Raw genomic sequence first — 23,332 nt, 5'->3', positions numbered from 1 at the left:
TCGGAAACGCAGTGCGTCTTTCGTAGGCATTCATTTGATTGGCTATTACCGAGTGCATGTGCAATATATTTTGACAGTATCTTTGTGATTGGTTCAGAATAAGCTGCAATTCAACTATAACGGAAAATCATGTTTTTTTTATCGAAAAAGAAGCCTAACACATGGTTTTAAAATGAAAAGTGGTCGGCAACTAGGAGGTGGTCGAAGACTGGTACAACCACCCTACTTCTTCCGATTTCAATACTGATTTTCGCAGAGCAAAAGCGCTAAGATACATATATCCAGATACATCTTTTCTTGTAATCGATTCAGCATCTCAAAGTTAGGTTCTCTCTCTCCCCTTCGATATATTCAAACCGGAAGGGGTTCAAATAAACAGTTTCCGGTTTCAACCTTTATCATCATAAAGCAAAAACAGTAACTCATAGCTCATGTGAATTCAGCGTCCAAGGAACAGGTTCTACATTTGATTTTATTAATTTACTGCAACCAGTATTTATAGATATACTACTTAAAGATTGAATATTGAATTGGCATACTTTGGAGGTCTACAGTAGTTTCGGACTGTGTAAAGAAACTCACTTGTTGTTTTATTAATTATTGATTTCAATTAACCCCAAAATGCAGATAGGAAATGGATATCAATTTATTTGTCACATTTTCAGGTGTATTTTCGATTTGGTAAGTTTAAACCGTATCCAGGGCCGGCCCTCGGCAATCTATCGCAGAGTGCAATGGCGTCTTTTGGTGCTCTCTTTCTCCAGAAAAAATCTTTAAAGCTATGCTATCCTATCATGAACAACGAAGATGAGGGAAAGTGCACTTGCACTCAGAAAGGCCAGAACACTACAAATACAAACTCGTAAACTAACTAACTCTATGGCCTATGAAACCCGGATGTTCAATGCCGCGTTCACAAAAGCTCTCCACTGATTTCTATCCTTAGTCAATTGGATCCAGTTTCTACTTTGTACTCATATCTCTGCGAGATCCATCTTAATATTGTCCTCCCATCTGCGCCTAGGTCTTTCTAATGGTCGTTTTCCGATTGGTCTTCCAGTCAAGAGTTTGAAAGCGTTTCTACCTTCTTCCATTCTAGCTACATGACCTACCCACCTAAGCCTTCTAGACTAGATGATATTAACAATGTTTGGTAAACCGTTATGAAGTTTCCGCTATTTCCCATTCCAGTTCCCCTTGGGTCCGAATATTGGCCTCAGGATCTTGTTCTCAAATATTTTCAATCTATGTTCTTCCTTCAGAGTAAGCGACCATGTTTCGGAACCATACAGAACAACAGGCATGATTATCGTTTTATAAATTTTAAGCTTGAAATTCCTCAACAGAATTCGCGACGACAAGAGATTTTGAACGGAATAATAACACGAATTCCCTACTCTTAGTCGACATTTAATTTCTTCGTGAATATGATTTTGATCCTAAATATTTGAAACTATCCACTTTATAAAAAGTATTATTTAAACTTTTAACGCATCCATGATTTGTCGCGTACGGTCCCGACGCACTTCCATGTATTTAGTTTTCTCTGCATTTAAATCTAATCAATTCACTGCAAGCGTTTAATAAACCTCTGCATTTCTTTCTATTGTTCTCCAATCATCCCCTATTAAATTTACATCATCAGCATATGCCATAATCTGATGAACACCGTTCAATTCTAGACCCTAGTTGCAATCTTTGATTTTCCTTATAGCGTATTCCAGGACAAAGTTGAATAATAATGGCGACAACGCATCTCCTTGTTTCAGGCCATTCTCGTGGACAAAACTTTTCGTATCCCGACTTTACTTTGGGATTCATTTAAATATACCTTAATTAATTTAATTAGCTTTTCCGGTATTCCAAATTCTGTAAGGATGTTGTTCAATATTACTCTCCTAACCGAGTCGTAAGACTAATTGATGTACCGGCGTATTGTACCCGCTTCTTTTCGAGTATTTGTCGAATGGTAAATATTTGGTCGATAGTTGACTGATTTTGTCTAAATCCACACTGATAATCTCCAATAATTTCATCTGCGTATGGCGTCAATTTTGCTAATAGAATGTTTGAAAGGATTTTATAGGATGTTGACAGAAGAGAAATGCCTCGATAACTATTAGTCAATTTTGTCGCCTTTCTTGAGAATGGAACAATAATTGATTCTTTCCACTCTTGTAGCAATTCTTCCTTATTCCAGACAAGGAGAATGAGTTTGTGTATCTTGTTCCACAATTTTCCTCCCAGCTAAAATTAACTCAGCCGGAATTTCGTCTACACCCAGAGATTTGTGTTTCTTTAATTTCTTTATAGCGATTTCTACTTCTATTCGGTTAGGTTCTGGAATATATGGTTCTGCGGTGTGTATCTCCTTTTCTCCACGCACATTAGTTTTTGGCAGCGTTTTCAGAAAATCGTCAAAGAAATATTTCAACCTATTTAAGATGCTATCTGTTTCCGAAATGACTCTTCCGTCAGCTTTCTTTAATATATAACCACGAGGTTAATAGTCTTTCTTAAATTCGTTGATCCCCTTAAAGATGTCCCAAATGTTTTTGTGTTACTATTATCTTCATGTTCCTTAATTTTAGCTTTCAAAAAATCGCGTTTCTTTGTTCTAAAAGTTTAGGAAGTTTCCCGCCTGATATCTGCGAAATTTTGTGTAGTTATTTCATTCGGAATTTTTAGCCAACGTAATTTTGCCTGTTTTATATTCTCTGTTAGTTTAATGCGTTCCTGGTCGAACCATGGTTTGTTCCTACGTATTTCCGCGTGTCCCAAATTTTTGTTTTGCTGAAGTTTTAATGCTATCTCTAATTTCAATCCAAGTATCTTCAACACTAGTGCATTCCGAATCTTCTAAAGCCGAGAATCTATTCGAAACTTCAATCTGATATTTCTCTGTTACCTGGCTCTCTTCTAATTTCTTTAAATTGAATCTCTCCGTTTTCGGACAACGAATATTACCTTTATTCAACGATAACCTCTCTCGTATTATCGCTGCTACCAGATAGTGGTCAGTGTCACAATTAGCCCCTCTAAACGACCGGACATCAATTATGCTAGATTGTCTTCTTCTACCTGCTAGAACGTGATCAATTTGATTATGTATTTTTCCGCCTGGTAAGGTCCAAGCGTATTTATGAACGTCGCGATGTGGGAATTTTGTACTCTTCACGATTAAGTTTTTGGATGTTGCAAAGTTCACGAGTCTAAACCGTTGTCTGCATTACTTTCCTTATGCAGACTTTCGTTCCCTATAATCGGTTTGAAAATATCCTCTCGTCCTACCTATGCATTGAAATCTCCTAATAGAATTTTCATATGGTATCCGGGTGGTCAAATATCCGTTACACTTCTTCGTAAAATCTGTCTTTTATATCGTCATCCTTATCTTCTATTGGGGCATGTATATTTAAAACAACAATATCACACCACCGTCCCTTAAAAGTAATAAAAGAAAGTCTGTCAGTAACAAATTCAACCCGTTTAATTGCTGATATTATTCGTTTGTAAACGAAAAACCCCGTTTCTAATTGGTGATTTTTATTTCCTTCCCCGTAAAAGAACGTAAAATTTCCGGAATTCTCAGATCCATTTCCTTCCCACCTAACTTCCTGAACTCCTACTAAGTCCATCCTGTATTTCTCTAACTCACTCGTTACAGATTTTAACGCGCCTGCCCTATAAAGACTTCTAATATTCCATGTTCCAAATCTCATGTCCATTTTCTTTTACTGATGTCGTGCCAAGTTATCAGTCCTTGTCCGAGGCTTTTGTGAATGTTTCTGAACAAGTACCTTTTTTTACAGGTTGAGGGTGTTAGCCTTACCCAAACCCCTAAGCTGGAGGACCACTCCTAGTCGACTGTCCGCGACTGCGTATTCAGTATATTCGTAGCAAACCTCTATATCTAGAGGCCTTCTCCTCGATCCGCAACCCGAGGACGCGCCATGCCGTGGTGACAGGAATCCACGTTAAATACAAACTCATTGTGTCTGTCTTTTTCTTTTTAAAAATAATTATCTATTATGTTAGCGAAAGATAAAGCAAACACAATGCTTTTTATAGAATTCAATATCAAGCTTCAATGTCAATATATCAGTTTGTCATTTCAGTCCAACTACCCCTTTTTATCTTTATTTCTTGATTTTCCTTCTATATCTATTAAAAAAGTTTGTTTCCACCTTCTGATAACTAACTAAATGGAACAGGTATTGGCTACTGTTCGAGAAGTGATTTCTTGTATTTGACAACAGTAGTAAGGGCCTGACCCTGTCTAACTTTTGATTATCCAATGTAGGTACCCCATGAGCCCCTGTAGGGGTCCCATGCAGCGTTGGTGCGAATGAGTCAGAGGTAGTTTGGCCAGGGATTGCGTCACCTATTGAAATAATGCTTATGCTTACTAAGGGGCCATGCAGGCTGTTGCGAAAGAGTCAGAGGTACCTTGGCCCGGCTAAGGCATTTGTATGACATCATTGAATTGGGACTTTTGGATCAGAGGTTATGATGGTTCTTTTTATGGGTATAAAATTATTAAAAATATGGTCTTTGATCTCTTTGTTGATGATTTATTTATGTTATGAATTAATACAGGGATTGTGTATGCTTTTCATTTTCGTTCCCTTTTATGGCATAAAATTTGGATTTTTACGTCCTTTGATGAGATATTATTACCCTATATCGTTATATATTTGGACTAACACTGGTGCGAATGAAAAAAATGAAATTAAATCTTTAGTTTTATGTCCCACGCTTATGCCGGTTAGGCTAAAGGAGACGGTGAAGATGAGAAATGAATGAAATGGTGAAATGAAGAAAGTGGGAGGAAACGGAAGAACCCCGAGAAAACCCACGAGCACAGTGTTTGTCCACCACAAAGTCCACACAGTGCGGGCTGGGATCGAACCAGGGACCCCAAGCACCGGAGATGAACGCTCAACCACTGACCCACCGCGCCCCCACTCCGAACTAATGTGTTCATATGACGTCACTGAACTGGGATTTTTAGCTTGGAGGTTATGATGGTTTGTTTCGTTTCTTTTTATGAGTATAAAATTACTAAAACAAGGTCTTTGATTTCTTTCTTGATGATCTATTGCATTATGAATAAGTAGACCCCAGTAATAGTATGAATTAGTATTAGTATTAATATGAAAGTCGGAAAGTTTGGAGCTCTTCCGTGGCTAAGCAGTTAGCGTATGCGCCACCAGGTTTCGATTCTCATTATCATTGTCTCCCTTAGTCTCGAGGGGACGTTCAACTCAAAATTTCCTGAAACTAGCACCAAGAATCGAACTCGCTACGATTGCAATGTCAATAACATAGTAACCAATCATTATTCAAGGAGAACGATATAAATCATGAGATCGTACATTAACTTAAAATTGGCAATGGTGAACAATACACTTTTAAGATATCCATGTTCACCCCTGAGGTATATTTTAACTCTTAAGGGATCCGTGGTTTTGGGGGTATTTTTTAGACTTTCAGTCAAGCAGCTACTGGATCGTCACTGTTTACCTTAGGATCATGGTTCATACCTCATTCTCTTCAGAATGAAGCTGGCTTTCACATGGTACCACTTGCATGCCCATATCATATACCCGAAGAGGGAAAATTGATGTCAAAGGGAAAATTTTGGAGGGGATTTTTTCACACTTTGGCCTCCTCTGGAGCGGCCCTGTGTGAACGTAGAGATCTCAAAAAATCTAATAAATAGTACTTAATAGACTGAATGTGTGGGCCAAATTTCAAGTTTCTATCTCGAATACTAAGGGCGGGAGAAATTTTATCAAGAAACCCCACAATGCCCCAAATTACCGCAAAACACCATGATCTCAGGTAAAAAATTTCCTGAGACATCCCTAATTACCCTAGGGTCATGTTTCGCCCATCATTCTCTTCAAAATAGAACTGCCTTTTAGATGGTATGACTCACGTGTCTCCATCATGTATCTAAGGCGGGAAAATACCAAAGAAAGGGGTTTCTTGGTCTAAATATTCCTTTTCTCAACTTTTGCCCCTCTGAACCCCCCTCTTCTAACACAGAAATCTGAAAAAAATCTGGTAAATACTAGTAGGTGAGCTGAATGTTTGTGCAAAATTTCAATCTTCTACGTGCAAAAATAAGCACGCAAAAAAAAGTAGCGAAAATGTCAAATATTCCCCTATACAGAACTATATTTTTATAAAAATTTCCTGAGACATCCCTAATTACCCTAGAGTAATGTTTTGCCCATCATTCTCTTCAGAATAGAACTGCCTTTTAGACGGTATGACTCACGTGTCTCCATCATGTATCTAAGGCGGGAAAATCCCGAAGAAAGAGATTTTTTGATAAAAAATATCCCTTTTTTAAACTCTTTGCCACTCTGGATCCCCCCTGTTTTAACGCAGAAATCTGAAAAAAAAATCTGGTAAGTACTACTCGGCGGACTGAATATTTGTGCAAAATTTCAATCTTCTACGTGCAAAAATAAGCCCACCAAAAATAATGAACATAGGCTTAATAAGAAAATATATATTTTAAAACTATGACGTCATCACCTCCTATGTCTGGACGCAGAAAGGTGTGAAACCATACATAAGGTCTTCTACAATGCCTGTGGACTTGAAAAACCGAAAAAAAAACGGATGAAATAGCTCAAATAGAAGAGTTATAACCCGTAACAAATTGTACCGTCGGATCCCTTAAGGGTTAAGGAACGAAATGGATCGCGAAGTATATATCAAATTTAAGGGAATGATCTTAAGTACGCCTCCAAATAATCATATAACGTAATTAGGCCCCAAAACTAATCGTTAATACTCATCAAAGCGAACGAAATAACTCCCAAATTTAAAAAGTGAACCATTGTACTCAATTACATAACGAAAAGGTCTCGTGAAAGATAATAGGTTAAGGTTAAAAAAATCCGAAATTAATATTTTTATACTCATCAAAGAAAACGAAGTCCTATACCCTTCCTTCCTCATGTGAAGCAAGGTGCTCATATGTATCCTGAGTGATCCTATTCATTCCCTGGCCCCTGAGTATGCATAAGCAAAATTTCAATAGTTGACGCAATCCCGGGCCAAAGCATCCCTGACTCATTCACACTAACGCTATGGGGCATGGGTCCCTAATTGGATAACCAAGGTAATCTTATGTATCCTGAGTGATCCTATGCATTTCCTGGTCCCTGGCCCCTGAGTAAGCTTAAGCAAAATTTCAATATGTGACGCAATCCCGGGCCAAACTACCTCTGACTCATTCGCACAAACGCTATAGTCCATGGAGCCCCTACATTGGATAATCAAGAGTGCGATAGGGTGGGGCCAATACTACTACAACAATCAAGCAATTCGTGCTAGAATTTATTTGACCGTTTGCTTTAGATCTGCCCATGTGACGTTAAACTAATGCGACCTAAACATGATTTATGAATGTAGTATTGAAATAGGTCAGCTTAGCAAATGTAACCACCATCATTGTTACGTCTGTATCCAACAAGAAACATTTATTTTAAATAATATAATTACGACAGATTTTGCCGCCGCTTGCAAATGCACGTGTTGAACACGTATTAAAACCACGTATTAAAACCAAAAGAAGGTTTGTATACATTGTTCTATAGCTGACATATTTTTTTTTTTAAATGTTACTGTTTAATATAAGACTTTCTTTGGGTTATGCTCATTAGCCATATTTCGCTTATCCTGTATTATCAGTCTTTAATTACTTGGAAATAAAGTGACTCATGTATTTCTCAGTATGCAAAGTGTACAACGATTTGCTTTTATTCGCTTATCTAGTGCTGTAAGTTATGGTCAGATAACAGATATGTGTTATCAAAATTCAATAGTCCTCAATTTTTCTAACATGAAAGCATAAAATATCACTTGAGTCTACTTTGTCTGGGACGCAAAAGGAACAGACAAACGACGCAGAAAACAATCTATTTCTTTATAAAGGTAAGTTTCTTACGATATTTTTCCTTGTACTTTGGCATTCACAAGTAGAAGGTTTCTGGTAAAATTTCTGATTCCTGTTATATTGATTAGGCAAGGAATATGGGTGCAATGTGAGTTAGAAAATGTTATTACTTTTGTTGTGACAAATAACAGTATCACCTGAAGGAGTTCATGTTCTGCTACTTCCGATTTAAATGGAGTGTTAAGGGAGATGATGGTACCTATTATTAGAACTAAATCAATTTTTAACACGCTAGCTGGCATGCGGGTCCGATCGGACCTCATAATTTCTAATTCGTGTGCTGTCAAGTGCTGCCTCTAATGTTAATGAACCATACTGTTTCCATCTCACACAATATAAGAGAGATTTGCTATGTAGCTTTTGTTGTCACATGTTGCTGATTAACGCCACTAGAGGCGCTGAACATCAAGTAACAAGTGTTTGTTGTTTTCGTAGGGTAAATCGGACCTACATGTAGCTTTTTCGAATTACATGTTAAAAGTTTAACAATTAATTCATTATTTATTCTTATTTATTATGACAAGATGCCAGTGCTGTGAAGTCCCGGCCATTTTCTGAATTGTCAGAAATGTCTAGATCACTAATACCAGTGGTGTTATTCTAATTTTTTAACAACCGTATATATATATATATATATATATATATATATATATATATATATATATATATATATATATATATATAGATAGATAGATAGATATAGATATAGATAGATAGATAGATAGATAGATAGATAGATAGATAGATAGATAGATAGATAGATAGATATACAGAGAGAGAGAGAGAAGATATAACTCTCTTAGGACACAAAATATAAGGAAGATAAAAGTGATTTTTTTTACTGGATACCACAAATGAAAAGTAGATACCTATACAGCACCCTAATACAAAGTCGTGTGACAAAATTGCGTGCCTTGGAGACAATTATTATCGAAGATAGATGCTTTTCAAAAAGTATTGGAAAGACTTTAATCCAGCAATGGATCAACAATCATTGATAATGATATGTACCCGTTTCAAATACAAATAACCCTGACCACTACACTCATATGATCCCACTTCTCATTCTTGATATCTGAGCATTTGAGATTAAAGAATAAACACTTATACCTTGTTCTGAGAAATCATATGTTTAACCCTGTAGCTGTAAGAATTTCTACAAAAACAAAGATAATTAAACTAAAATTTACTGTTGTTGGATATAACTTACAAGGAAGGGTACCTCGGTATAACATGCTGATTTTGATAAGATTGCACACCCATAGAGAACATCGAAAGAGAAGTGACACGTATTTTTTACATCGGTCAACAAGAGCATTGAAAGGGTCAGATAGGGGAATAAAAATGGCATAAAAATGATCTCCATCAGGAATTCGGGGCCGGCAAGAGAGATTGCCGCCATCGACGGTGGCACGACGATCTACGTGTTCAAAGTTGCGAACCTTTTGCCAAAGCGGCAAGCGGTCGAAAATCGTAAAAGAGAAAATGCCCTTTACTGACCCTTTTCCGACTGTTGCGGACCATCAGAGTCGGCAAAACAGTCGGAAAGGCCTCTTTCCGACCCATTATACAGGTTTTTTTTAGACGGCGGCGCCGGCGCATTTGCTGTGCCTTTCTGGCTGTTTGCCGACTGCTCGGACAGATTACTTTTCAGCGGCGGCGCATTTTATGCGCCTTTCTGGCTGTTTGCCGACTGCTCGAAAGGACCTCTTTTCGATGTTGGTCTCCCGATTCTCCCACAGGCGGCACCCGACCTCTTGCCGCCGTCGAAAATTGGCCCTTTTCCGACTGGAAATCAACCTTCCGGAAGGCAAAATTTTCATCACCTTTTACATTAGTCTTGCCTAAGTCTTCCCCCATGCTCTCGACAAGGAGCATCCTTGCAATTTCTTGAAGTATAATACTTGCATTTTTTGTGTGTCCCAGTATAAAATTTCTTCCTTTTTTTCTTTTTTGCAGCACTCTAAGCCAAAAAAGAATCAATTGAATGGGACATGCAAGTATTATATGCTTTCAGAACTAGTAATTTTGCCCTTGCTGAGAAATTATAGCACCGAGGCAGACTTAGGCAAAGCTACTGTAAAAGGTAGTGAAAATTTTGCCTTCCTGAAGGGTTGATTTCCAGTCGTAAAGGGCCACTTTTCGACGGCGGCAAGAGGTTGGATGCCTCCTGTGAGAGAATCAGGAAGCCGAATCGAAAAGAGATTTTTCGAGCAGTCGGCAAACAGCCGGAAAGCGCATACAATGCACCGGAGCCGCCGCTAGAAAGTAGCTTTTCCGAGCAGTCGACAAACAGCAGAAAAGATGCGTAGCAATGCAATGAAAATCATGGCGGATTCCAACCAGTAACGTTGCACTCGTTACATACGCAGTACATTTCTACAATCCTCAGTACGATTTAAGTGCCATATAGAAGGAAAGTATCTGGGAATGACTTACAAATGCTTGAAAGCGTCCTAAAAATAACAAGTAAGCAGCTAATAATGCCCGTTTAGAATAATTCAATTAACACGTCTTTGGACCTAATGTGAAAAACTTATAACAGTCAGTACATTTCCCCCCTGAAAGCACATTTTTCACTATCAGTACCACTAAGGACAACACTGTTCTATGCATTCAAAATTTGCTCGTCACAACGCTTTCTTCGGAGAGAAAAAATGCCGCAGCAGTCCGTCGGAATACGGACTTTTCAGGCTGTCGTTTTCCCATCAACTATTTGAAAAAAAGATTTTAAACGTCAATTTTATTTTTAATTGGCGAGCATGGCTAAAAATCGGCGACTATAAACAAAAGAATAGTCATGGTTTAATTTATCAGATTTACTGTTCCACTAATTGCCTATGAAAAAAATATTTGTAGTCGGCACGCCACCAGCGTTCCCCATTGACAATCCGCTGGTGGGCCGAGAGCAGGCCTTCAACAGCCAAAAGCGGCCAAAGAGCGGGCCTCGGACCAGTATCGACAGCAGCCCGCCAACGACTTTACACTATTTATTAGTGTTTTCTCCAGAGGAGTCCTTAAAATGTATATTCTGAACGGTACTATCTTATTTTATTAATATTTCATTATACTTAGAGAGTACGCATAAATGTATATTTCCTTACAATTTGTTTTATAGGATTAAGTAGGCCTATGTTGAAACAAGAATTTTACGAATGATCAAAAATGCATCAAAAGATTGCGAACTTGGCCAAGAATTAGTTTTCGGATTAGGGGCCACAAAAGTTTGGAACGGCTTTTAAATCGAGTTTCCGTATTTTTTTACGGAATACGCACACCATACCGAGTTGACTGATAGTTCGGGTTGGCTACACTATATGTAGTTCTTCACATATAAGACGTACAAGAAAATATTTAATTCAATGAAATATATTGATTTTTTTGATCAGGGCCCAGACAACTTTTGAATGGCTTCTAAATCAAGTTTTCATATTTTTTTTTTTGTTTTTTACGGAAGACGCACATCATGCTGAGTAAATTGTTAGTTTTGGTTTGGCCACACTATATATAGTTCTCAAAATATGGAACGTAGAAGAAAATGTTTAATTCAATGAAGTATATTGAATTTTGAGGATCAGGGGCCACAAAATTTTTGAACGGCCTCTAAATCAAGTTTTTTTTTTTTACGAAATAAGAACATGATAATGAATTAAATGATAGTTTTGGTTTGGCTAAACTATATGTAGTTCTCGAGATATAGGGCCTACAAAAAAATTTTTGCCTGAAATATATTGGATCTTTTGATGTAAAAGAAAAGAGCATTTGGTGTAGGAAATCGGATATTTTTAAAGCGCTAAACAGTTAAAAGATATATGTTACTAGCTATTGTAAACTTCACCCTACTACAACTATTCTAAACTTAATATTATAAATATATTAAATTTTTAAATGTTATAAACAAATTAGGTTGGATAACTGCCAGAAAACACATGTCTCATCATTTTGTCAACATTTGCGCATACATATTTGTCCACAATAATTGCAAGATACTGACTTATCTTTAGAATTTTGCACGTAACATTGCCACACACGATCTTTCTTCTTACTCATTTCTCGAAATTTCATGCGTTAATTCACATATAAGAAAGGTTGAGTACCTGTTCATAGATTCGAATGAAAATGAAATGAAATCTTTGAGTTTTACGTCCCACAATTATGACGGTTAGGCTAAAGGAGACGGTGATGATGAGTAATGGATGAAATGGTGGAATGAAGAAAGTGGGAGGAAACGGGAGAACACCGAGGAAACCCACGCACACGGTGTTTGTCCACCACAAAGTTCACTTGGCGTGGGCAGGGATCGAACCCTGAACCCCAAGCACCAGAGGAAAACGCTCTATCATTGAGCCACCGCGGCCCCTTCATAAATTCTAGTCAGAGACAGCAGACAGACCGACGTCTGTTACTAACGGTGGTTAGGAGTGTATTGATAGTATTTTCTCTCTATTTCTACACAATTTATACTTTGCAAACTGGTTGCTTTTCACTATTTGTAAATTAGTACTTCGCTACATTTTAGTACAAATAGAAATGGAACTTAAAAGATCATATTATTAGTCGTACAAAGTACAGTTAACGAATTTTACTTTTTTTAAAACCTCCAAATCATTTAAAACCTAGAAGTAAATGTAATAAATAATGATAATAAATATAAATAAAATAATTAGTCGTATAGTTCTTCTAATTTGCAAAATAAAGAAATGGAAACAAATTCCTTCCCAGGAATTTATATGCCAAGGAAAAAAAAAACCGGGCATATTCCCATTTTTTATTTTTCTTCCCACCGGGAATATTTTCACTACTCATCACTAGGTGCAATACACCCATGCGAAGAAAGTAGAACATCCGGAAATGGACCAATCACCTGTACAACAATTGTCATAATGTGTTACGGAAGTGAGTGAAGATGTTGCCAATGAGCAGGAAGAAAGGAGAAACGAAAACAGAAAATACTTGCTTTGGCTTTGGGTACACTGAGAAAAAAAAGGACTAGGATTTCCGTGTGGATACATCGTATTTATGCGTGTGCGCTCCTTAAGCACTGTAATTTCATGTATAAAAGTACAGCAGGTGGGAACACCACGCCAAGTGTGGAGTTCGGTGTCGAACTAGACTCGCTGTGATTGGATAATTTTATTCACATGATTGATTTCGTGTTAAAAACTATTTCTCTCGTAAGGTAGGGAGTCACAGATTTAGAAAGAACCAAGAGGGGACACTCGTAGGAAGGTAGTAACAACATTATATACGTAAGTTACCACCGTCGGAATGGGTATGGTGTTAATTCTAGATTTGAAATGGTGGTCCCACAATACAAAATTTTCGCTGGACGATGGTGTAGATCGTACTACTGATGAAACAACATTACTTAATGTGTTGACGCACGTAACCTGGTAAAAACAGCATTTACATGCCGACTGGATTATGCATTTTTCTCCGTGTACATATGTCGCCTGTATGCTAAAGAGATGCAGATTCGTCTCAATGTACGAAGATGGGAGAATACGCAGGGGAGCAAACGCCGTTCGTATAGACGGCCGACCGATCTTGATCAAATTTTCACCAAAGATGAGGTGCGGGTCTGGGACGGTTTTAATCATTTCACTTTCAGGGTACAACTTAGGGAAGGGGGAGGGGGATATATTTAAAAATGATCGAAAATGACCGATATTGTTGTTGAATCCATAGTTTTTGGGTTCGCTGAGACGAACAGTGATATATCTGATGCCATTTAAATCCAAATTCAGCCCCGTAACTTGAGGAAGGGGGAAGATAGGTCGAGTTCGCCAATAGTCGACCGCTGAAAAAAAAATCTTATTTCTAAATACTTATAAAATGTGATGATTTCATAATATTTGACAAAAGTGAACTATTTGCTTTATTTGGGTTCTTTTGTATCATGCCGTGTGTTAACTGCTCACTTTTAAAATTTTGCAGTGATATAAAAATACGTTTTATGAAAACTCATCAAAATTCCCACTTGTCGACCATTGTCGCTCAGTAGTCGACCGCGTTCATGCTGTTAGTCGACCGCGCGCAATTTCCATCATTTATATCGCGTAGAAATAATTGATTGCCTTAGAGGATATTTGAAAATTGTATTGCTCGTGAAATTTGAACTTGGCAAACCGATTATATAGATTTTATTTAATTTTTTAAAAGGTTTTCTCCTTAGTGATTTTAAATAAAAGAATCAGGCTATTAGGGTTTGATACATAGCTACTTTATTTGGAATAATGGATTTGAATATTAAATGGTTCTTCCACGTGAAACAAGATTTCTCTGCTGCATTATATGCACACGTTATTTTATCACTTATATTACGGCTTTACAAATTCTAAACAAAGTACTAGCCACTAATAATTTAGCAAATCTTAAGTGTTCACGTTTCCCCCGTGTGAAATAGATTTCTCTTCCGTGTTAAGTTTCTCTTTTGAGTTACTTGGTCACATAAAATTGTTTTCTCATATATGACAAGGTTTCTTTCCCGTGTTAGGATTCTCTTCTGAGTTACTTGAGCACATTGAGTTATGTTTCCATGTAATAACAGTAAGTTTCTAAATGTTTGTTCAAATCATTTATACACTACAATCCGCACACCATATATATCTGCAAGCTACTTATATGTTAGATCTTCCCATGCATAGCCAGATAAATAGGTACATCAAAGATGGAACCATTTATCACATTGATTGCAACCCACTGGTTTAGCCTCACTTTCCAAAGCAAAATCGTTAATTACCGGTATCATTCCACACCCTTCGCATATGCCTCCATCGCCATAGTCAATTACATCTTCTTCATTGTGATGTTCCTCTACAACAGCAGCGGCCATCTTCTTCGATCTTTTCTTTGGATTTTCCAGTTTGTTGCTCTTTTTTGCTGTTCTTTCATCTCTTTTGCGTTTCTTTTCCTCCTCTAGTTTCCTCTATACTTTCTGTTTTGCAGTCGGTACTCGGCGATATTCTGAGCTAATTGCAAACGATATCTTTTCCACTTTCTTAGAATTTTTGACTGGACTCTTGGGCCAGAACAAATGCTTTTTAAATGTCGGCGTTGTATATATTGGTCTGATAGTTTTAGGTGTTGTTGCGATATTTTTCTAACTTAATTCACTTGGTCCAGCAACAGCATCGCTTTCAATGTCCCTTGTTCATTGCTGCGCTTCTGGTATAGAAACCAGAGCTTCAGTAGGAGGTTCTTTGGGAGAATAAGTGTTTTGTCAAATATCCTTCATAGGTTCAGTTTCATTCAGTGGTGTTGATGTGTTACACTTCTTCTCATTTGATGGCACAAGTTCTGGAATTCCTTTCTCAGAATAATTAAAAGCCTCTCTGATTCTGTTGTTGGACCAGACATAACTGATTCTTGGTTTGTCACAATACTGATTTCCTCTTTATCCTGTGCTGCAATGGCGTCGGATTCCTCAGGTTTCGTTGGTAGAATAGGTGCTATATTCACTGTTTTCAGTTGTTAGTCCTGTATTGCTTTCAGCAGCCAATGACTGGAGAAGATCATTTAGTGAATCGTGACTAACAGTAAGATTAGATTGAGACAAGTATTCATTGTTATCATCAAATACAGGGATTTCACCAACTACAACTTCGTCATCTACTGGTAAGCTGGCACTTTTACCATCAGTTTGTAGTGTTTCATCCATCGGCTCTTTTCTTGGAAGTTTTAAAACTTCAAGGCTTGTGTTGAAATCAATCGCAGCCTTTTGAAGTTCATCCTTGTACACAGTAATAACTTTTCTTGCAGTTAGAAGATGATCTTCACTAACGTTTGGCTGAGTGGAAATACTCTCTGTTTTTGCATACACTCTTGATGCATTTTGTGTAGTCAACGGCGTCTGGATTGAAATGATACATTCCACATTTGCGAAATCCATTCTTTATTTTTGACTGTGTAACTACTGTTCCTAGGACCTCTGCAAAAAGTGGTGCAAATTGAACTCTTGTAGTAAAAGATAAATTATATTCCTTTAGTAGCTGCAGACAACGAATTTCCAATTTGTTTTTAACGCCTTAAAAATGGATACATCGCATGGTTGCAAGATATGAGTTGCATGAGAGTACAGGGCTTACAATATGATCTCGTTGTAGTCAGAAAATTTGCTTACTTCATAAGTTAAGTGATCTGACGAAAAGTGTTACAGGCTCAGGTACATCGTGATTTAATAGCCATTTGTTGAAACCATTGGCAACTCACTCAAAGAATGTCTCACTAATCATCCAGCCAGATTCGGATTGTCCTATCACAATCGACGAAGGAATATTGGACACACTATCTCTGGTACTTGCGATTTGTATGGACAAACAATCATTGGAGAAACTGTTTCTCCCGAAGCACTAAATGTTCCTAGAAAAGTAAGGGTTTCCTTTTTCTTATCTTGAACCTCATAAATATTCTTCTAAGCTTATGATTCCAAAATTTTCCCGGATGATGGGCACAACTAAAAGAAGATTTATCCGCGTTAAAAATTCTAAGTGAATTTTCTAGAATGAAAAGATTGTTCATACTGGTGAAGTAGGTCTTAAGCGAGGACCTGCGAGGAGAGCTTCTTGTTCTCATGTTAAAAAAAGAAAGAAAAAAAATTGGTTTTACATTGAAATAGAAAATTACCAGAAAATGAAACTTTCAACCAGTGTTATTGAACAAATTCCAGTCAGCAAAACGAAAAAAAAAAAGAAAGAAAACAGGTAGAAAGAAATATTCCAATAGTCGACCAACATGGGGAACTGGCGGTCGATTTTTACAATATGTCGCGAAGTCGGAAATTTTATACATGTATGTTGAAAACAGACCTTAATAACAAACAGGGAATAATTTGAAGCAATTTGGTAGCCTCAAATAATCCAATAATCGACCACTCTTGGTCGACAATTGGTTTGTATGGGAAATAAAAAGTGCCAAATTCCGACCACATTTTAACGCTTATTTTTTCATTTAATACTTTCCAGTTATTGACAAATTATGATGATACAGCTTCTAGACTAATTTAGTTATGTAACAAAAACACTTCTTACCTCATGTACTACGTATATCTTCAGAAAAACGAAAAACAACAGGATCACAAGATTCTCATTACACGCTGTGGTAAACTGCGCATTTGAGTCGTAATTCTACAGATACATGAAAATTTATTGGTCAAAGACGACCACTCTGCCAAAGGGGACTGAAACAATGAATGTCATTGGTAGTAGGTAATGCATGATTTATCGTGAATAACTTTTCGCTCCACAAGAAAATCAGATATATATATATTATATACACAATAGTAAGCAAAAATGGTCGACTATTGGATGGCGGTCGACTAGTGGCGAACTCACTCTATATAAAAATGATTGAAAGTGACCGATGTTAGTGTCTAATCTTTAGTTTAGTTTCAGAGTGCCTCAAAAGTCCCTAACATAGGGTAACTCTGTTATTATCAGCACTGCAAGAAAATGCAGGAGAGAATACCGTCTCCAAATATGACGTTCCCAATCTAAAGTGAAGGAATATTTTAAATCGGATGAGCCGTTTGCAGTGTACCCAATGTTAAATTAAAATGAAACGTTGTCATTTATTTGGATCCACAATATAAGTGAATGATGTTACTGTCTGTTATGCTAACGGGTCGAGCCAGCCCCCATTTCAAGCATGCACCCATTCATCATACTCTTACAAAGTTTCTCAATCTCCTATCCCGTCCTCCCCTCCCCCAGAAATGTTGCATTTTCATTTAACACTACGCGCATAAAGCGTGTACAGCCCAAATGGCTCGTCCGATATATATATAAAAAAATCCTTCACTTTAGATTGAATATATCATATTTGGAGACTGTTTTTCCTCTTACATTTTGTTGTAACTCTGATAATAACAGTTACCCTATGCCAGGAGGCACCCTGTATAAAAATTTTGAAATATCAGAATGCATATTTCATCGATTTTTTTTCATACATATTATTCAACACGCTCCTTTTGTTGCACAGGAGTCTTTCCTTTTCTTTAATTGTGTCACGGAGTTCCCGGTGACACAACCAAATTCAATTTTATTCATCACACACTGCTCAATAGACCGAAACAAACTGCACAAAAGACAGCTGTTCACGAATTAAAATACGCGATGATAAGTTGCTTAGTTGGCACAATAAGTAATTGATTTCAAGGTCAATAAACGTCATAGTCCGAAAGTGCTTATCGCGTGCACTTCTTGATGCGGGAGTACAGCAATGTTTTCAAGATCTTATTTCGTAAAGCTGATAATTAAGCCCTTTGCGATTTTCTCAATAAAGATTATCTGTTTACAGAGCGTCAGTTTGGTTATATCTTTTTGTGTCCATTTTTGTATTTCTACAAATAGCTATTTTGTACTTTTTGTGATATTCTAGGGCCAAACTTATATTTACTATCAGAGGTCTCGATAAGAAATAATCAAGGATGTTATAAAATAGAGGATCTGCCCATACAACAAAATCGTGAAGCCATACGTTATAGCTTCGCCACACCTACTCTGCCCACTCCGCGCCACTAAGATCGCAATGTTTCGAGCCAACATTCATAGCGGAAACGAGAGTAGCCAATCAGACGTGCCGGTTCAGACGATGCTCGGTTGTTTTTTTGGCTTCATTGAGTTCATATGATGAAGATACGTACGGGCAGATCCTTTATTTTATAACATCCTTGGAAATCATACATGCTCTTTCGTGCATACTGTTTACATTGGAAGAAATACTGAAATGAAATTTTTCCTTCAGTTCAACGTCCAGCGATTATGTCCGTTAGGCTAAGGGAGACCATTATTAAAGCAAATAATTAATGATAGAAGAATTGGGGGAATGGTAAAGTAAGAGGAAACGAGAGTAAACCCGAGAAAATCCACGGACAGGATGTTGTCCACCACAAACTTAGTTCGCTGGGATCGAAGCAGGTACCCTATTCACCAGAGGTAAGCGCTGCACCACTGAACTAACGTGCCCTGAGGAAAAAAACTATTCAAAATTAAGTTAACGAATCGAATTTATTAAAATAATGATTTTTGTTACTTTGGCACGCGCATATTACAATAATAACTACAATAACCATCACATATTTGTGAAAAAAGTCATTCTTGTAGATTGACCTAGTACATGGTTCTTGTTCTTACACTGAATTTGAGTTTCTATTATATACTTCGAATTTTATCCACGTTTTTAGCAATTCGTGGGACCGCGGTGGTTCAGTGGTAGAGTGTTCACCTCCGGTGCATGGGATCCTTGGTTCGATCAAAGCTCTGGCCAACTAAACTTTGTGGTGGACAAGCACCGTATGCATGGATTTTCTTTCATCTCATTCCAGCATTTAATTCATTTCTCACCATCACTGTCTCCTTTAGCCTGGCTGGCATAACCATGGCACGTAAAACTTAAAGATTTCATTTCGTTTTCTCGCGATTAGTACCATTATTCGAAGTTTCTGAGTGATAATCCGCTTTAACGTTTGTGAGTTCTGTTAATTAGTATTTTCATTCGACTATTATTTATTTTTGCCGATGTGGTTTCGTCATTAGTTTTATAGCCCACCTTTAACCTGCACTGTCCCTTGCGACATACACAACGCACCGTACAACATGCTTGTATCCAAGGGCGCCGATTTCTCTGTAAATCTGGGGGGGGGGCACTCAGGCGCACAACATATATATATATATATATATATATATATATATATATATATATATATATATATATATATATATATATATATATATATATATATATATATATATATATGAGGATGTTAGGACAAATTGCATTCAAATTATGCCAAATATTGTATATTCATAAATACACGAGGGGGCCCACATGAGCTCCCCGGTCCCCCAGAATCAGTGTACTTGCTTGTATCACATAACTCCCCTTTTTCCCAACAATTTCCCCTTTTTGGAGGTAAAATCACTCTCAGTCTCTGCTCTGTTCAGTACACACCGCCGTTCTACCTCTCCTCACGTAGTACAGATTTTTCCGTAACACAACATACCCAACGCGGTACTCTGTTGTCTCCACCTGACTGTTGCCAACTCATATATCTGGTTTGTTTGGAACTTCAGGTGTTCTAGTTAAATTGATAAGTATCTGTATATAAATTTACATTCGAAGGGGGAGAGAACAATGTATTTCGTAGAATACTGTGATTGACAAAAGTAGGTCCCACTTGAAGAAAGTTTAAGAAACGGGGATTTCCCTAGATTCATTTTTAATTTTTACATAACTTAATAAATGGATGTTCTCTTTTAAAGCAAACTTATCTCTGTGTGTTTAAGAGGGGGAAAAGATTAAATTCGGAGCCTAAAGTTCCCAGAAGCTCAAGGAGGAAATGACTATCACAGTTTGATAATGGGAATGTAAGAACATGTCGCCATCACTATTTCTTATGATATCTTGCTCTCTATGACGCAATTCAAGTAATCTTACAGCGTTTCAGAGCGATATAATTCGCTATATTTAGCTTAATTGTTATATTAGAAGAAGTAATTAACATCATTATACGGAAGAGTTGTGTGTTTGGACTAATGTGCTGATAAACGGAGAACTAAAATTTGGATGAACTGTAAAATTTTTAGAGGCAGTTTCAGGAGGTTAACTGTGAGTATATATGAATACTTCCTAGTATCTCTAAAGCATTTCCTTTTAAGTTAAAACCATATTTATTCCAGGAAATGTCGAGAGAACGTGCTAAATGTAGTAAGATTTTTTGTTTTTATGATTTGTCCCGTTCTATATGAAGTATAAAACTAATACGAAAAGGAGAAATTGTATCTAAAAGTAATTGATATTAGCACATTTTTCTTGTACAGAGGTTAATTCAGTTATATTGAGCCGAATTTGAATGTGCCGCTTACCTAGTAAATTCTGCGTTTTCACCACCAATTGTGTTCGATCTGCAGGCCAGGTTTACTGACTGTTGCTCGGCATGAAAGCTTCCATTGCAGATGACTGTGTTACAGCCTGACCATGGATATTGTATTCCATTCCCCTTTCGAATGGTCCGAACTTTCTGAAACAGGCTCTATTTGAGGAGTTGGAAAGCACATTAGTCCATTTGGCTGTCATCTGGACTCTTGTCAGGAATTTCCGAGAAGGGAATTGCTGAAATCTTAGTTTCTTGTTCCATACAGCAATACAATTACAGCGATGTTTTCGTCATGTGGCTCGATACCTTGTCATGGTGCAGTTCAGCCTATTTTACGTCTTTTCCGTGCAATGCTGGGATTTCGTGTTGATATATTTCAGTCAGAACATGAGTCTTGTAGTGCGGAACAATGGTTTTGAATTTTTATTCCACTTTTCGGAGACATAACTTGCCACGTAAGAGAAACAATCCAAAATTATGAACCTTTTGGCAAATTCTGTACATAATGGCACGAACTTTAAAACAGTCTACGAGGTACGTCCTCGCCTCATCAAGGGTAACTACAAGCTTCTATCGATCATCCACGAGGTGACATGTATATAGCTTACTGCAGTCTCTTTTTCGTTCAGTCATATGACAACCATATAACACAGTTTTAGCGCATGCACACTGCTCTTGTGAATGGCCGTGACCAGCATCGTAACTTAGATTTTTTCTGCGGGGCGCAAGCATTAGAAAATAATACGCTTATTTGAGCCCCCAAGGAAACGTTGTTTTTCTAATTCTTCGACACCCCTCTTTCCATATTTCTGTTACTTTTCATGAGAACCCCAGAGGCTTTCAGCCCTCGCGCACGGCAAGGTCTGCGGGGCGTTAGTTCCGCCCCTGGGTCCGTTCCATGCTTGACATATTAATTAACGGAACAATATTGAAAAATGTTAAAGCTATACGAATAAATATTATTTCTAGGGCCCCTACAAGTAGTTGTTTTTTTACTGAAATGGGCCCACGACTCATTTATGTTTTATTTGCCTTTTGTGTACTGTTTTGTTTATGTTATGTAGTGAACCTGTTTGATGCTTTATTTATAATTTCATGTTCGTATCGTATATGGAGTAAGATAATTTTGTCTTAAAATGGACCCTCCCTCGAACGGCCGGAAGCTTCCCTAGGGGGCCCTGGCCGTGCTTGACAAATCCTTTTAAATGGCGCGTTTGACTTGTCTGCGATGTACAGCATTTGCTGGCCATAGCATTCTGTGTGTGAGAGGACTTTTGGAGATCGCCATACGCCGAATTTCACGCAATAGCAGCGGGGTTCTCTTCACAGAAGGCCGGTTTCTATCTCTTCGCGTCGATGTGGTGGGAATCTATGCCGCATATTTTCGTATAATTGATTCACAGTGGCACGATCACATACGAAAATTAGGCATCTTACACATTTCTACGTCGGAAAGGGTCATAATGGAGCCCTCTTAGAACTTGTTCAGATTTGGTGGCATGAGACTACGCTACTGATGACTACGCTACGCAGACTGATGTACTGCGTGACTAACAAGATATTGTCCCTATTGTCAATAACTAACTAACTAACTCTATGGCCTATGGAACCCGGAGGTTCAGTGCCGCGTTCACAAAAGCTCTCCACTGACTTCTATCCTTAGCTAATTGGATCCAGATTCTACTTTGTATTCCTATCTCTGCGAGATCCATCTTAATATTATCCTCCCATCTGCGCCTAGGTCTTCCTAACGGTCGTTTTCCTATGGGTCTACCAGTCAAGACTTTGAAAGCGTTTCTACTTTCTATTGTCAATATTGTCAATATCTCGTGTTTCGTCCAGTACTCTTTTTAGATCTTCCCTAAGAAATTATTTACGCCATATGTTAGGCATTATTAATGAAACGTTTCTTTATAAAATTACAACAAAATCGCATGAGCGATATTTTACCAAATTGTCACACCAAAAACAAACTAATCCCAAAAGTAAACAACCTTCGTTGATATTCAAATGGAAGTAATTAATACATTATAAGAATAGGGGAAACCGGGGTATTTACGAACACTGAGGTAATGCCGAACATCCAAGTTTACGCCCAAGGAAGCTTATCAGAAAACAGACGACTTTGCTGCATACACTAGGCAAAAGACCTAGAAAAGTGTAGCATAAATTTGGTGACAGTCAGTTGAGTGAATTGCCAGGAAGAAAGCGTGTTGTTGTTTTGTCGATTCACTTATAAAGTTGATTCAACAATCTGGGCAAAATAAGTTGGCTCTTATCCTTATCTACATTGTTACAGATAAGGCTGTGTATTCCCCTATATGCAGGGTTTGAAAAAACCCAGGTATTTTTTTTTTTAGAAAAAAACAACCCACCTGGCCAATGTGGTTTTCTTCGGGTATTTTCGGGTTTAATTGTTTTTTCGGGTTTAATTGGCTTTTTTCGAAATATTTTAATGTCTTTGGTGTAAAAATGTT

General features: G+C 37.6%; 2 protein-coding genes across 5 annotated transcripts in view; one reads left to right on the top strand and one right to left on the bottom strand.

Moving 5' to 3' along the window:
- LOC145683762 (uncharacterized) overlaps positions 1–23,332 on the top strand; it is a 37,769-nt gene that overhangs the window by 7,500 nt on the left and 6,937 nt on the right. The window contains exon 1 of one of the 3 annotated variants that reach the window (XM_081755322.1): positions 7,815–7,959. The exons of 1 other annotated variant lie outside the window; for it this stretch is intronic. Coding sequence is in view for 1 of the 2 variants with exons in the window: in XM_081755321.1 (XP_081611447.1) it covers positions 20,546–20,587 (42 nt within the window). In the remaining variant the exon portion in view is untranslated. Of the gene's footprint in view, positions 1–7,814; positions 7,960–20,338; positions 20,588–23,332 lie in introns of those variants that run through there. One more of the 3 variants, XM_081755321.1, reaches the window with a different exon arrangement.
- The window catches only part of LOC145683761 (podocan-like), a 75,284-nt gene that overhangs the window by 49,569 nt on the left and 2,383 nt on the right, over positions 1–23,332 (bottom strand). The gene's annotated exons all lie outside the window — the stretch shown is intronic.

This window comes from Thermobia domestica, chromosome 4 (genome assembly GCF_964235325.1).
Source record: "Thermobia domestica chromosome 4, izTheDome1.hap1.1, whole genome shotgun sequence".
Taxonomy (NCBI): Eukaryota; Metazoa; Arthropoda; class Insecta; order Zygentoma; family Lepismatidae; genus Thermobia; species Thermobia domestica.
This window is presented reverse-complemented; position numbering and strand designations above follow the sequence as displayed.